This window comes from Papaver somniferum, chromosome 8 (genome assembly GCF_003573695.1).
Source record: "Papaver somniferum cultivar HN1 chromosome 8, ASM357369v1, whole genome shotgun sequence".
Lineage (NCBI taxonomy): Eukaryota > Viridiplantae > Streptophyta > Magnoliopsida > Ranunculales > Papaveraceae > Papaver > Papaver somniferum.
The window spans coordinates 82227900-82245460 of NC_039365.1; the positions used below are offsets into that span (position 1 = coordinate 82227900).

The following is a 17561-nucleotide window of genomic DNA, read 5'->3' on the forward strand; positions in this document are numbered from 1 at the left end:
AGGTGGTTATTAGGTTGGTTTTAAATTAAATTAGGTTAAGGGTAGGTTAGTCATTTCAACACTTTAGGACACCCCGTATAACTATAGGGAAGGTAGCCTAATAAAACCAGGGTCCCCTAAAAAAAAACCACGGTCCCTAAAAAATCATTCTTAAATAAAGTTTACACTTTACACCATCATTCACTGACATGGGGAAAGGATCAAATCATAAAAAAGAAACTCTAGATATTTGGTATCTTTCTCTTTACATGAGATCTCAATTCCAGATACTATTTCGAATTGGAAGTTTACCAAAGTAAGAAATACCCTGGACCTTGGTACTACAAGATTTACCGACTTCTGTTTAACGTCATATCTGTCCTTCAAACTAAGGACAAATGTGAACTAACTGTCTAGCTAAAGAATTTAGGATCCTAAATATAAATATCAAGTACCAGCATAAAGTAAAATTTTCTGAACATGTTAAGTGAAGTATGAATCATGCTTAGCCCAAGTAATCATGTTCAGTTGTATGATATTCCAACACACACCATCTAAAACTTGGTATAAGGCATAAGTTGGGTGCAGGAAGTGTTTTCAAGAAGTTTAACGGCTGTCTAGTCCTTGTGGCTTGACTAGCTTCACATCTCTTCGGATTTGATCTCTTTTTTCAGCCAAACCTCACATAAGGTTTAGTTGTGGCACTTCCAGAGTCTAACGTAAAAGATGATGGGAAACCAGTTCATTTCAATGTTGATAATCAAGGCGGATGTGAACCCCAGTGCCGTCCCTTGTGCAGAGCCTGAAATGAAGATTAAAATATTCTTCTGATAGCTATGCAAATAATCTTTAGAACTCTTAAAACAATCTTTAGAACTCTTAAAAACAATTCATATATCTTTAGAACCACGTTTTTAGATTCAATTCCATACGCTAAAGAATCACAACTCATGTTCAGAACACATCACAATGTGAAGTTAGATTCATATTAAAAACATCAAAAATTGAGGTTAGATTCACATTAAGAATTCAGAGTTACACTTTCACCGGCCGATATTGACTAGAGCTTACAGTTTATTCTTACCGAAAGTATTCAAAATTACGCAGTACAATGAGCAGTAAGTATACACAGAATTATGTCCATCTACTCTTCAGTCTTCTGCTGTTCAATTTCAGAAGGTGATGATAATGAATGAAACAACTGATTAGTGTTGGAGAGGGAAAATTTGGGCGGAAGCATCATAAGTGGTTCATCCCCACTTAGTCTCAGCCATGCAGTTCCTAATGCGTACCCTAATGCGCGCGAAACAGAAACAGCAACTGCATTGCCCACCTGACGATATCTGCCAAAGTAAAACAACAATGATTTGAATTGTATATGGACAAAAGTAGGGAAAAAGGTTGGATGAGTACGAGTACTGCATGTCAAATTATTGCCAAGTGATAACTGAGCAAAAATATGGCCCTTGAATGTCCGGGATGATTAAGATTTTAGCAGCTCACTGTAATTTAATAGCTTGTTTTTGGGTGCATATGAGCAATACGACAGAATGCACATCCATTTAGGCAGGTGTGCACACTCAGTTTCAATTTCTAAACTTATAGTGTTCATCGGGGTAAGATACAAATAAAAAAAAAGAGAGTTTTCAATCATATTTTCTATCTCTTCTACGTAAGTATCCCCATATGAGTATGCCACATTAATGTTCAACTTCTTTGCAGGTTTTACACTGAATAATAAGCAAGGAATAACAATCCGCCGACATTGACAGAAACTTTAAAACGTTATATGAAAAGAAAAACAGAACAACTAAATGAATAATGGACAAGAAAACGTACTTTTCCTTCACATTCCCGTGAAACCTGTAATAATCAGGAAAGCCTTGCAACCTTGCAGACTCCCGTATACTAATAATCCGGTTTTGCTGAGGATGCAACACTGCCTGCAAGATTAAAGGTATGACAATTCAGAATAAGTTTCTACAGATGAACATAAACACTTGAGCAAATAATTCGTACCAGGGAGTGGCAATTTGGCGTTGTAATTACAGTCGGCACTGTCTCGTCCCACCATAACCGTGCAAAAGGTCTACAAGATTAGGAAGCAACAATTCAATAGCATGTAGTCACAGTTTACATTGAGTTGAACACTCAAGTCCTTTAGAGCCTTCCTACATTTCTCAAAATTATACTCCAAACCATACAAGGGAAATGCACTACCTTCGAGACTTTCCTTGGCCTAATGTCAGGGCATAGTCCGGTACCTATATGTAACCCAAACAGAAGATTAATGGAATGAAAACATCACTGATAACAAAATAACATAGCCATCTGCAAGAGCACAAACAATCTTAAATATGTATTTTTACTTGCAAAGCAACACACCTGTAAAAAGATAGTAGTTGTAGTGTACATTACCATGGGACACAATACATGTGAACCAAAAGCCAAGAGAAGTAAAACCAAATCCCTCACGAGTTCGATTTCGTGCACACTCTCTAACGAGTGTGCACATGACATTTTAATGTACACCGCTGATTCAATATTTTGCGAGTTATGTAACGAGGGTCGAGATTCTAAACATGGATGGTAACGAGGCCATCCGTTAACTAATCAACCAGTCAAATATACACTAGTTACAGAAGTGTGCACAAAATTAGACTGCTCACCAATGGCTTTCCTGATGCTAATAGTATTCGCTCCCTTTTTGGATCCAATATAGCAACATTGTCAGATCCTACGATTACACCAGGGAGGTCCCTAAAATTTGCTCCCTGTAATTTGCAACAGTAAGATATACCGAACGAATCAAACACAAAAACAGTTCCTTCCGTCTAGCCAGTCACTAACCTTTTTCCGAGGGATTTGACAAACACGAAAAAAATCATCCTCAGATAATGGATTAGGACAATGATCATACAGGATAGACCTTTCTATCTTAACTTCATCCTTCAAACCAGAGCATAGCATCTCTGCATAATAATTGATAAATACATATAGATAAGGACAGAGTATCACACAGCTAGCTGTCTCAAAAATGTACATGACACGTAGCTATATAATAAGGTAGCAAAACAAAAACAAAAAATGGATACAGAGATCAAGTAGAGTAGCAAATGCAAAAAGCAGATACATTTGCATAAAAAATACTACTCATTGACAGAAGGATCTCTCATGGACATCTTATAGAAGCCTAGAAAATCGAGTTAAATCACCAAGTGGTAAATGACTAAATTCTGACCTTCATTGCTATGAAATGTTAAAAAAATCGCCAGATATGAGGTAAGGCGCTAGAAACATATGACAAGTACGAGGAATAATGCAAGGCAAGATGATTCAAATATATTGCTTAGCTGGCTTTTAGCTCGCAAGACATCACTTATTAATGGTTTGTTCCTATTAGATTGACCATGTTTTTGGATTTAAAGTAATTTCAAAATGAGATCTACCATCTTTGTTTGAAAGCATTGGAAACGTACCAGATTTACTTGATCTAATGTACTTTTGAAACTCTGTTAGTGGATCCTCTTTGTAAGGCATCTCATCACGAGTTTCATGAGTTGTCACCTAAAATTACTGAAAACGTTAAAAAAGGATAATGTCTAACATCATAAACATCAAGTCAGACAACTGAAACATAGCTAGGTACATACTTCTGGAAGATCGGATAGAGCGTCCCGAAGAACAAGTGCTTTTTCTAGACTTCGTGGTTGGCCTTCATCATATGCGACTATACAACGCTGCAAGAATATGGGCAATTATGGTCAGAACTGGCAAAACTTGACCCTAACGTGTGATTAAACGTACATTTAAGCTTAACAAATCATGTTAACATTGAGCACTCTTGAATCATGTCTACGACCCTTCACTCTGCCAGGGTGTGGATAGACCCTGAGTCAATAACTTGTTTTAACATAGAAAAACATATAACTAATAGTACTTATGGTCAGAGTAACTTGGAACTAAAAGCAATGTCAGGAAACAGCCATTATAATGGTATGACGGTCTATGGCCCTTAACATCATAACACCAAGCGGTTGTAATCATGACAGCTGTTTTCTTAAAATATTGCTTTTAAAAGCAGGTGTGTTGAGCAATCTTTACACGCCAGCCCTGATAGCGTCGACCCAAACCCGTATCATTTGCAAGCTTAAGAAATGCAGTGATAAGAAATGATATGATGAATGGATAACCAGTCTGCACCTCAAACTCCCTTGGACCACCGTATCTCACAATGACATCATGAGTAGGAAGTGGAAACTGTGGCAGTTTCTGCAAACCAGCAAACAGTATCAGAAGAAGTTCTGATGAATTCAGATCGTAACATTACAAAAAATGTGAATTAGTTTACCACAGATGGATGAGCACCCCACAAGAATGTACGCAGCCGAAATTGTGGAAGACCATAACAACCAGCAGCAATAATCCCAACTCTCGCTTGGTAATTCATATGAACCAAACGACTCAAAGCATAGCGTCCAAGCACGCCATCGGCAAACCTCAATATGTCGGCAACATTTTCCATCAGCACATACTTAGGCTTCAAAAACTTTACTATGTCCATGAAAATGATTATTTGCTGGTTTTTTTCATCATCAAGAGGCGCGTCAACATTCCGAAAGCGATTATAGCCACTAATCCCTTGGCATGGTGGGCCCCCACATACAACGTCAACATCTCCCTGAAATTACAAACTTACTAAGAAACAAAGTTTGCATATATATCAGCATACAAGCAACACAAATGACACTCACAGGAAGTGGCAGTATCTTCTTTTTAAATCCCTCTCTTACGAAATCTCGTATCTTATCTTGGCAGTTACTGCAAGGAAAAAAGGGAAGAACAACGCCTAAAAATGTATACACAGTAAACAGAGTAGGCTTCATGTTAACTTCAAAGTGGCATACCTCAATCCTTTACTTGGCTCCCAGGTATCGTCGCTCGAACCGTAACCTTTCCAGCGCACCTAAAAACAGAAAAATGAACTGAAACCTAGGTCTTCCATTTTCGTACTAAAAGGTCCTAGTGTTTCAACTTAAGAATCGTCCAAAGCTTGGGAAATGATTTATACCTTAAATGTCAGCTCACGCTTCCCTGTTTCATTAGGATCACCATAACAGATATCTAGTAGTTCTGAAACTTCAAATTCATCAGATGAAATCTCATTATCAGCATATGATCTTGTCTTGATTCTTGAAGTTCTAGAATTAGAGCTTGGTGAAATCTCTGCACAGTCAATCCTATAAAGTTTGCAGAGTTTTTCCCATTCCTTTAATAAATCAAGGTAATCAGCTGCCGATTCATTCCTAATCTGTTCAAAGAGAAAATTTAACATTAAACTAAAACATTTTCTGGCTAGCCAACATATCGCAGATCAGGAAACAAAACTTAGTTACCTTTGTTTTGGGATGATTCAGTCTGAAACTCTCACAGGCAGCTTCATCAGTATCAACAGCCCATTTCTATATTTTTAAAATAAAAAAAAAAAACATATGTACAAAAAAGTTGGTCAGACCATGAAATTGGCATAAATGCCATTTGTATAGACTCTCTTCTATGAGGCTTAAAAGGGTGAGTTTCTTAGACTAACGATCTGAACTAGAACCTATAATTGATTAAAAAAATTACCGTGACAAGATTAACAGAAGAGAGCTTGGAACCGAGGCAGAGCCCAGTTGACATTCCGCCGCAACCAGAGTAAAGGTCTAATACGGCTACATCTACTTTGCCAAGATTACTGTGGTCATTGCTACAGACTGTCTGAATGTCAGTACATTGGGCAAAGTCATTAGACTTTGTGATGCTATCTGAAAGAATAGAGATTCATGCAATCAGTCGCGCACAAGTTCATGTACCAAGGAATATTAAGCACATTGCCACTTAAAATCCCAGACAATACTTAGCATGTATAACTATATTAAGATTTCCTGCCATTCCACCTCTGAAAATATCAAATTAAAGAACATGACATGTTTGAGCATACAGTTATAAACAGCTACAAAATCCAAAAGTGATTACAATAATAGTTCTAATGATATTAATAACAATGATAATAATATTAATACCAACCACAGACTAACTACTATTACTTCCTTTATAATTCATGTACTGTATAATAGTTGTCTGATGGAGTCAACATTTCATAATTATTTTGAAGCTTATTGTAATATTTAAGTATAGTGCTGGATCAACATAGACACTTGATCTTACGACTCTCCGAGGAGAAAGATTCTCTTTGGATGTCGAATTTTCTTCTAAACTAAATTCCCACTGGGGCACGGTGATGTGTGGTGAAGAAAAATGACATGAAACTTCCAAGTCAAGCAATACTAAAATTACAATCACATACTTACCAGTCATCGTATTACAAAAAGTTGCATATTCCAAGTAATAGTTCATATCATAGAAATAGTCACATGATGCAACAGATCTTGATGATCTCAAGTTTACCTGCCACAAAGTGGAATCATGTTAGTTAACAGAAAATGTAAAATGACCAAAGTAACATGTGATGCGGTTATTAGCAATGACAGCCTAACCAACTTCTTTTGCACAACCAATGATAACATTAACTAATAACAAAAGTTCATTAAGAGCTATTAATTCACTAAACCTAAAAACACTATGAATTCTTACATTAGGAGGTAGCTGCGCGATCTCAAGTTTAGAAACAAGGCAATCCAGTAAATTGTCATTCACTAAATTAGAGCAAAATACACGCTTTTTGTCATGAAAAGAAGCTTGATCTTTGATAACCTGAAACATGGAAAATTGTAAGCAATAATCAGAAGATGATTACACAAGATCGAGCTGTTCAATAAAACTTGAAAGTATCAGCAGTATTACAGTATCTTCAGCTCTGTAGAACCACTGAACCCTAACATAATCTTCATCTTCCTCTGTTTTAAAAAACTCTAAGATCCTGCCGATGTAATTTTGTCCTCCTTTCTCGCCCTGAAAACATATTTAATATGTCATAGTTTTTCTAGAGTTAGTGCAACTGCATGAATAACTTTATGTGAGTCCTCAAAGATCCTCAAATATGAGAAATGATAAATGCACTATATATTTAGGTGCAACTCTGAATTCCTACTTATATTATATATCTGATTAAAATACTTGCTTTGCCTAAAGAAGAAAGATATATCATATACGAAACAAATTGCCAACAAAGTAAGTTCAGTTCAGCTATAAATCCAGAAGTGGCAGTTTTACGAATATTTTGTACCAAGGGGTCTAGGTGGTCAGTACAGCGACATAACAGTCCTTGCACCGGCATATCTTTGTAACACGACAGGCCTGACGAAATGAATCACTATAATATATCAAAAGAAGTACTAACAACACCTTTCCCATGTGTCTCAATTTCATACCTGTGATTTTTTTTCATTAACAAGAAATGGAGTAACAAAAGGAAATGGTGACAGAAGACGACTGCTACCATAATAGCGGACATTAATGAATGCTAATTTAATGAAATGTCAACTGTGGCATTCTGTTTCCGATGGTTCCAGCGAGTAAATTGCAGTGACCAACTAGAAACAGTGTGAAACTGTATAAGTTTTTAACTAGCATCCTACCTGATTCGAATCAAACAATCCCACAATAATTGTACGATCTTAGTGTAGATAGGCCTAGGAAGTCGAAATTCATGCAATTCATCAGCTAAAGTCATCCATTAAGTATCCATTGCTCATGAAGACTTCAAATGTACAAATCGGAAACCATATCATATTTATTCAACTTCATCAACTAAGAATCGTTCAGTAAGTTGACAAATAAAAGCAAGAACATAGACATGCTTAGTTAAGGTTAAACGGTGACCCATGGACAGGGACTTGTTAATGAACTAATCAGGTGATATAACTTAAACCATCGATAAAACAAGATTTAGAAATTTGAAATTTCGCTTTGTCTTGTATATTCATCATCTCTTCTGTTCAGATTTCCATGGTTGGTAAGCATAATGCTCATTAGCTGCTCAAATACAACCTCAAACTCAACTTCGTTTCCCATACAAGAACCAAATAATTCAACAAGTTTTACAACCGCCTAAAGACAACCTCCTCAACTATGGAATATTTTAATCTCAGTTGTACTTAGAATTTTGATACATGTGACCATTGTTAACAACCAAACAACACAAAATATAAAAAAGGAAATGGTGTACCTTCACATATGCACAATCTCCAATATCGAAAATACACTGATCAACTTCAGCTTGGGTATAATGGCATTTCACGTTCAACATCACTTTGTCTTCATCATCATCACTGCAGCATGCACCATATCAAGCGGGCAAAGATTTAAAAAAAATATATAATCGAAAAACAATGAACTCCACTGCAGATAAGTTTAAGGATTATTACTCAGATGTAAACCTTCTATCATTAGTCTCTCTACCCTGCAGAATCCAGGACATAAATCAGTAATGGACTTGAAGAGGTCCCCAATTCTTTCAAGGATAGCATCAGGAAAGAACAGGACAACCAGAGTAAAATTACCCTAACACCAATAAAAAAAAATTGTCTGGTGACTGTAGAAGAGAAGGAAATCCAGGCATCCTTAACCGTAAAGTGAATCTAAGTCAGCAAGATGGATCCCAGTGACTAAAATGGAAAATAAATAAACTTATAGATATTAAAAAGAAAGGAAAAAAACGCGATTGTATGTTGTATAAGATGTAAAGACAATATTACAGACTAGGGTAACAAATGTCAAAACATGTGCAATTAATGATATCTTCTGAAAACATAACCAGACACTAAATAATAACTAAGAATAGTCAAACATAATAAAAATTAATTTCATAATTTTGGAATGAAAAGGTGTCAAATCTAAAGGAAGAATGGAATCAGGGTTAGTGTCCATTTTTTTTTTACTTTGTTTAAAAAGTATAAGCTTCTCCTTTTCAGCAATATGCCATATTTCCGTAATTTTAATCAAAACTTCATAAACAAAAGGCAGATTGTAATACCCGATTCAGAACTCCAGGTTAAATTCCATGGAGATGTGGACATTATACAGATGTACCACACTAATTTTCCTAGTTCTCAAACACATAGAACGGTATCAGATGACAAGTGAGTCCTTCACAACGATTTGTATCATTTTCTTGAGATTTTTCTAAATCTTTCCGACTTTTCAAAACTAAAATTATTTCCATTGAAGACGCATAAAACATTTTTTTCCACAACGCATCAATAATGTATCAACATAAAAGCAAAAGAATCAACAACTAGTAGTTACAGATGCAATTTACTTGGTAATCGAAAGAACATTGGTACCCTTAAATGTTACCTCATCTGCATGATATCTCCAGGGCCATCTTTTTGTAGCTTCGTCAAGAGGAATCGGATCACCGATAAAGAAAGAATAGTTAGCTGCATTCTTTTTTTGTTTCTTTGATTTCAAATCCACGTCATGAGAAAGCTTTAATTTCTTCTTGGAAGGTTTATTCACCGTAGAAGAATCGCCATTGGGGGTTAAAGAAAATCTTGGAGATCTTCTAGAAGTTGAAGAAGAAGAATTCTTACATGCAGAACTCGACGGATTTGGAGAAGAAGGAGAGACCAAGTGATTTCTTGGAGATCTTCTCATGATTTTCTCCGAATCCGCCATTTTCAGTGACGAGAGGAAAGTAAAACCCTAGTTTTTTCTGAATCTAGGATTTTATTTTATAAGGGAAGTAGAGCGGAGAAAATGAACGCTCTACAGCTTGACTGCAGAAGAGGAAACGTTTGGCGGGAGCTGTACTGATGGTGGTGGTCAGCCACTGAGAATGTCAGAAGTGATATGACTGATGATTGGTATAATACACGCTACCTGCGCACGATAGTATTTCTCTGCCCAATTGCGCATTAATAGGAATAAAAAAGTCGAAATTAGCGTAGGCGGGAATGGAAATGTTATAAAACCATCCCCTGATCTTTCTGTAATAACACAAATAAAAGGAAAGGTTCATCTTTTTTTTTTCTTTTGGTAAGTGACCGTGTAACCTTGATATTATCGACTACTCCCACATCTTATTAAAATGGTAAACTGTTGTTACGCAAAAACGAGAAAGTTAATAAAAAAGAGAAAGAAGAGAAAGTTAATAACTATTACAACCGTTGCTACGGTGAGAGGGCCGATCGAAGAAGAATCTGAAGACGGTGTTTGTCTGCGACTAATTTTGCGCTGTTTTAGCAAAAATGATACTTTGACCCGTTTCATAAAAAGTGATACTTTCGCGTCGTTTCAGAAAAAATGATTAAAAAGTGATACTTTCATTCCGTTTCAGAAAAATTGATCATTTTTTCTGAAACGGGGCGAAAGTATCACTTTTCCTGAAACGGGGCGAAAGTATCACTTTTCCTGAAACGGAATGTGAAAGTATCATGTTTTCTGAAACGGAAAATTAGTCGATCCATAAACCAAAATATGGTTGCATGATGTGTTGTGCATCCTTTGTGGTGATTTGTTTAATGGCATGCATTCAATTTTCGAGAATTGTGCCTAAAGTGAAAGTATCATTTTTCTTGAACGGAGGGAGTACATCGTTTTATTGGTTGGAGCTGAAAATTAGATGATGCCTAAACCAAAATATGGCTACATAAAGTATCATGTATCCTTTGTAGTGGTTTGCGTAATGGATATCCATTTAATTTTCTAAAATTGTGCCTACAATGATAAATACCTCCTAATTTTTCGTAAAAACTATAAATTTGATATTGTTGTTTGTATTCATTGCGTAGATTTTTTTACAACCTTTCCAACGAGATAAAATTTGTAAAATTCCAAGGCACGGATTTTTAGATATGTTATACTCCCTCTGTTCTTTTTTAATAGGCTAATTTTGTTTTTAGAGAAAATTAAGGAAATTAAGTGAACCAATCATTGAAATTGGTCCTCATGACACTTGTAAATGAAAGAAGTGAAATTGCAATGATCCCCATGACACTTGTCAGCAAAAGAAGTAAAGAGAAATGGTCTACATGACACTTGTCATCAAAAGAAGTTAAGAGAAAGTGGTCCCAGAAAAACTAAAGTAATATTTGATTTTCCCAATTAGGAAACAAGCCTATTTTTCTGAAACATTTATTTATAGAAACCAGCCTATTAAGAAAGAACGGAGGGAGTATTAAAGTTTGCTTTTCAATTATACCCTTAAAAAAATGGTTTACATAAGTTATAGTAATTGAACTAAAAAGGAGTGACAATTGTGTCAAGTGAAAAAGTAACCATGGACACCAAAAATTTACAATCTTTTTATCAAATTGCACATTTGTGTGAGGCTTCATTTTACAAAAAAAATGGCCATAAGATGGGGAACATTAAAATTAACAAGAGTGCATTTCATTATCTGACCATTGTACACGTACCAATCAACTTGAAACTGGTATTGTCCTTCAAGATCATGTAGATGTTTGTAAAAGAGTCAGAGCAAGCTACACTAATGGGAATATTGAATTCATGAGCTGGGGAGTGCATGGTTGTTCGTGAAATTTTGTTACTTATGGGAAAAGAAAAACACCTCGCTAAAATTCACATAAAAGCTGATGCTAAGATGGTCATTCAATATATCACTAAGGGTCACTTGCTTATTCAATGGTAAAATATGAACATTCTTAAGGAAATAAAAAATTTAGCTGCAAATTTTAGTTATTGTTATTTTACTTTTGTTAGTAGTAATGATAATCGGTTAGGGAAACTGCTACTGCAGTAAAATGTTAAGAGAACTACTCACTAGTAATTTTTAGTCTTTTGGTAAAAGACGACAAAAATATTTCCTCTTGATGCAATAAAATTCTTATTTATCAAAAAAAAAAGGTGCATTTTTATTTTTATTTTGTGTAAGTTAGATTTCATTAAAACTAAGGTTAAAGTCGGAATTACATCGTTAGTAGAGTCATCTAGTATAGAGAAGGACTGGTTGGCCCTCCTGATACTACATTTATTTGATGAGAGTTTATGAACAATACACAGTGGAGGGATATCTGATGAGATTATGAACAATACATAATGGGAGGATAACGTACCAATTACGGTTACGATCAAAAGATTTAACTTTCTTTGCTAAATTTTCACCCACAATATTATCAGTTCTATGAACAAAATAAAAACCTTGAAAATTCTAACAATATTTAGCTATATCTTATTTGTTTCCTTCAAAATAGCGCTACTACGCCATAAGATGGATGTTGATTTCCCATTCAGACTGTTTATCGGGCTTTCACATTTGCCTTGATACCGAAATTGTTGAAGTTCTCTTTCTTAGCCCATGTTACTGCTTGAAGTAGATCTACAGTTTCCAGCTTTTGTGGATCTGTTGTCGAACTTGGTCCTATTTTTCCTCTTTCAAAAGTACTTACATCATCTCTTAGAATTAAAGCAACTTGAAAGTTTATTCACTGCAATCTATGGTGCATCTACATTATTTTGTGATTATGTATGTCTGGTGCTTTCCAGTGTGCATTCTCTTTCCTAGTTTCCTCACTAGAATACTTTCTGATAGGTTTTTATTAGACTAGATGTAATAACCCTGAAAGATAATCCCAGAATAAATTATTAGAAACATATACTCCATTTGAGTTTACATACTAATAGACCTTAAAGAAAAAAAAACTTGAAAGCTTATTTTAAAACAGTGGATGTCATAAAGAAATTTATTAACAGATGAAAGTTAACCCTTTTTTCTTTTTTCTTATTTTGCTTCAATTGAATAAATCACTAAAAGTAATAATAAGGAAATAGCCAATTCAATAATCACAATTCTAAAACACCCCACCCCAACGCCACTCCCTCGTTACTAAATGATTGGAAAATCAAAAGATAAAACGTTTGAATGGTAGAATATAAAGTCCACTCTACGTTAAACCAGCATGAAAATCACCAAGTGTTGAAGGAACTGTTACGCTCTTTCTCAATTTCTAATACCTGGAAAATTTATCTATGGGAGTTAAACTCCAAGCGAGTCCGCTCGATCATCTAGTCACGGAGAAATATAAAAGAGAAAACAGATAAATTACGAGCAAAATATGTCATAAAGGAAATATAAGTGAGGATAAGTTATAAGTAGAATAGTCACAGCATTACGAACTAGAAGTCTTAATTATTCGTCTAGAAAACACTAGTTAATATTCGTAAGATCACAGAATCTTCTTTTATATAAAAGCTTTTACCTCGGTACCTTCTTTTATATAAAAGGTTTTACCTCGGTACCATTTCGGAGCATATCCAAAATCACGCCTTTCTATATTTAAAATATGATTGTAGTAACTCACAAACATAAACCTAGAAGTATATATCTGGATGTACTTGGCACATATATAATTAACATGGGACGCATCCTTGTTTGAAATTTTCTCTTATGAATGAAATCCATATTACTAACCATAAAGGCCTCCACAAATCCTTCAAGTTTTTGGACTCTCCATTATTAATGATTTTAGATTTTTGATGGGGTTGTAGTAATGAGGTTCAAACTCTCGGACTTGTGAAGATTAAATTTAAAGATTTAATAAAATTATATACTAAAATATTAACAAAGTGGGCGAGAGGTAACCAAGACACCAGAATCCACTATTACACATGAATGATGTCAAATATTTCATAACTCTAATTATCCTTTTAATCCTTTATTTCTTAATCCACAAATAATCAAACATATTCTCAAAAATAAATTGTATCCCTTAAGCATAGATTATCTAACCAAAGAATAACCTATCTAATTGAATCACAACTAATAAAGAAAATTATGTAAACTTTTAAGAACTCTGCAAAAGCAGTGATTGAGTGAATTATAATTAAATACTAGAGAAAATGAAATAGTTACCCATTGTTCATGTGTGAATAGCTTCATCCATTGCCTTGGTTACGAGAGAATTAGCCGCTCATCATGTTGGAAAACCTCTCAAAGAATTTCATTGATGCTCAAAAATGGTTTACAAATGATGAGAATATGAGAAATACAATAAAACTGGGTTTGTAACAATTATATTTGTTACAAACCAGAGAACTACGACCCTCAGTGACAAAATAAGACTGATGCAGCTGTGTCGCAAACGTTGTAGCAAATAAGTCTGCCTGATGTACGACGCACAGGTGTGAGTCGTTATTACTGTAGAAAAACGACTGCTGGTGCAGGTCCGTTCTTCGTGTTCTTCATGTTCATCATCAGCAGCAGCAGCAGAAACCGAGTTTTGGAAAACTCGAATTTCTTCTTCTCTGGCTCTCCTCAGCCCCCCAAACTCTCGACACCCTTTCTACTCAACCCCAGCAACCTATTTATAGCCAACAGACCCATCGAATCTCGCTCATTCACTCCATATAATTCTCTTTAACTCGGCAGTAAAGAAAATATTTCTGGGAATATTTTGTTTCCTGTTTCATCTTCTCACGCGTTTTCAAGCCTCCAAATTACCATGTTGAACTCCTTCACGCTCCAACAGTATGTGAGGGTCCTTCATGCACGCACAAAACACGTTGAATCTTCTCCAAATCACGTGAAACCCGTGATATACACGAACTGCCATGTTTTCAACCCGTGAATTGTTTAGATGATTCTAGCCAATTCTGGTCGAACCAAACGCCCACAGTGTGTTTAATAGGCCATATCACAACTATCTACCAAAAATCAGCCATTGAATCTCCCTAGAACACGTTCAACAATTCGATCAAAAATCTGCAGAAGTGTTCTCCATTTTCCCGCCAAAAACAAAATTCAAATGGAGAAGATGACCTCCCCCTAATCCTGTACTGGGGTGCGAATAGAAGATGCCTTTTGGGGTGACCTGGGGTGCCCCTTAGTAATTGAGGTGCCCCTTATCCAACGGTGAGAGTCCGAATAACACGTGTCCTCCGGGGCTTTTACCAACTTTTCGAGCCGAATTTTCCAAAAAATGTTTATTTTCCAAAGGTGCCTACAAACACATAAAACACCAAAATTAGTACAAACTCGAGTGCCAACAATATATAGTATTGAGATCAAATTAAACACAAAAATGTGTCTATCAAATACCCCCAAACTTATTATTTGCTAGTCCTCGAGCAAAATTTATTTTTGAAAAGATAAAAAGACTACACTTAGCACGTGCAGCAGGCCGTTAAACCGCTAGGTGGCCCTAGCGGCGGAGTGTTGTCTCCGGAGGGTTTACCAGAGGTGTACCCACAAAACCTTACTCCTAATTGGTCACAAGTATCCAAAGAGCTATGAGGACATACATATTCTCAACCTATCTCCAAGTAAGTAGAATGCCAGAGAAATTAAAGGTGTCAGCTCTACAGCTGACTGAAGAAAAGGGGAGACACATCCACACCACTGCTAGATAAAGAGATATCCGCTACACAGCTAGATAAACATTGTAAGATGTGTCCGCTGCTTTACAGCTGGATAAGATTAGGAGATAGATAAAAATGAGAGGGACATCTGCTACACAGCTGGACTAATTACGTGTGATGAGTTAAACCAGTGCTAAAAAGATTTTGTGCCAGATTCAAAGCAGACTAACAAAGCAACCAAATGTATCTTTCTTCGACTCTCTCATAGTGCTCAGTAGAAACAACGTCTTCTTCGGTCTTCAACTGTTGATGATAAACTATCGAACCTCATAGAACCTTGACAATTAACTCTTCTCTTCGATTTCTTGCTTGACTTATAAATTTCTTCTTCCCTGGCCTTATTGAACAAAAAGAACGTAATGATGTTTCATTATTTTTTTGAAAACAAAAAATTACAAGACAAAAATTTACATGGCCATGAGAGAAGGACTTTCAAAACTTGGATCTTCGCAACTTGTGATGTCTTGGTATCATGGATTCTAACAACTTATATCATTTGCTCTTATAACTTCAACTTTGATTTTTGAATTATTCTCTTCTATTGTTGCTTCTAAAACTAAAACGTCTTCAACTTTCTTCATAGATTTTGATGTCGCTCCGCTTGTTGATGATGATAAGTTTCTACTGAGAGAGAGTCGCAATCCAGTAACTAAGACTACATTGTGAGGTTGCTTTGTCTTTCTGGCATTTCCCTGACCTACTTGCCTTTCCATCATGTATGGTTAGGTCCATCACGGTTACCCTCTAAAAGGAACAAGTTCTCTCCTGAATTTCAAGGATCTCAATGTCTTTTTCTCTAATGTCTCAATAAGTTGTTATCTCTAGCATTCCAATTTCTATCTTTTCGGTGAGAAACAGTATGTAAACTTAGCTAACCGGATACCATGTGACGCTAGAAGTTTCAAAAGTGCAACTAAAAAGTTTCTCCCATACCCCCAAAATTAAATCTAACATTGTCCTCAATGTTCTAAAGATAAAATTAAAAGCATATGAACAAGGAGAAACGGTTACCATTTGAAGCAAAAGAGTTAAGGAAAGATATTACCGTGTCGCATGAGATTGGGTTACCTCCCAAGAAGTGCTAAGTTTAAAGTCTTCAGCCAGACATCGGAAGGAATTAGTCACCTCATAGAATCAAAAAGTAACAGCCGAAATAACTGTGGGTCTTCAAAACCAAAAAGAGCTGACCAAAGGAAACTACAATAACCCAAGAAAGTGAACAAGGATAGCATGCCCTTATCTAGTTTCCTGATTAAGATATTTATATCTAATTGTGGTTCAGGTTCAGGTTCTAAGAAAGGGTCTAAATAAAATATTTTCATTGGTTGCGTTTCTTCATAGGTGGGATCCGAATCATTAGGTCCTAGAGTTTGGAAAAACTCAAATATGATCTTAGAAGCGCACAATAATAACCTAAATAACTGAGGATCCTCTAAGTCAATAAGATTTGACTTACAAAATTGACCACAATGAGAGTAGTGGTCACTCTTAAGCAAGTGTGTCGATTCTAATTTCCTAAAGCATTTAGGTTTAGTCTCACAACTTAATATTCGACACATTTGAAATATAAACGTTCCCACATTTGGAAGAAAACTATTTGGTGGGAAAACAAAGTTAATCTGGGTATCATAGCCTGGGCAAACCACATCAACCAGAGGATGGGTTTCTAACGACTGAACTTCTTCCTGGATATCATTAGGTTCGGGAAAACGAGTATGAAGGTAATCTTGTAAAATGGTCGAGGCAGAGATATCAAGTCCAAAATGAGGGATCTCTATAAGAGCTAAAGGTATGGCACAAGGAGAATGATAATCACCCCCAAACTTAGATTTTTGGGTATCTCTAGATAGACTAGCTACAATTTCCTTAATTTATAGATCATTGGAATCCTGAAAATAGTCAATTGCTTCTTCGAGGTTATACTCAAGTGACGCATCCTCACTCATATTTAATATCTCTACGAGTTTATTTTCTTCGTCTAAGACTATTGTTTCTAAGTCGCTAGACTCTAAAACAACATTTTCGGAATAAACCCGTTCCTCTAAAGCATTATCGGCTTCGTAATCAAAAGAAAAAACTACATCGTCTAAAACGGTGGTATCCCTAATCAAATCCTCGTCCTTTTGAATAGGTGAATAATCATAAAAATTATTTGGATTTGAACTAGAAATAATAGAATCATTATAAAGCTCAATTGGATTAATAGATTCCTGATCACTATGCCTACACATTTCAGATTCTTCATTACTACTATCCTCATC

At 35.7% G+C, this 17561-nt stretch overlaps 1 protein-coding gene across 1 annotated transcript; it reads right to left on the minus strand.

Annotated features, from left to right (window-relative positions):
• Positions 1-878: 878 nt before the first annotated feature.
• Positions 879-9762, minus strand: LOC113301795 (DNA (cytosine-5)-methyltransferase CMT2-like). The gene is made up of 21 exons (XM_026550618.1): positions 9280-9762; positions 8349-8383; positions 8150-8252; positions 6826-6933; positions 6616-6735; positions 6333-6429; positions 5608-5786; positions 5376-5441; positions 5051-5290; positions 4887-4945; positions 4734-4800; positions 4331-4660; positions 4183-4251; positions 3633-3719; positions 3459-3546; positions 2830-2951; positions 2649-2753; positions 2200-2243; positions 1999-2068; positions 1819-1922; positions 879-1322 (listed from the first exon to the last, which is right to left on the minus strand). The coding sequence occupies exons 1-21, from the start codon at positions 9598-9600 to the stop codon at positions 1124-1126; spliced, it is 2613 nt and encodes an 870-aa protein (XP_026406403.1). The 5' UTR covers positions 9601-9762; the 3' UTR covers positions 879-1123.
• Positions 9763-17561: the final 7799 nt, after the last annotated feature.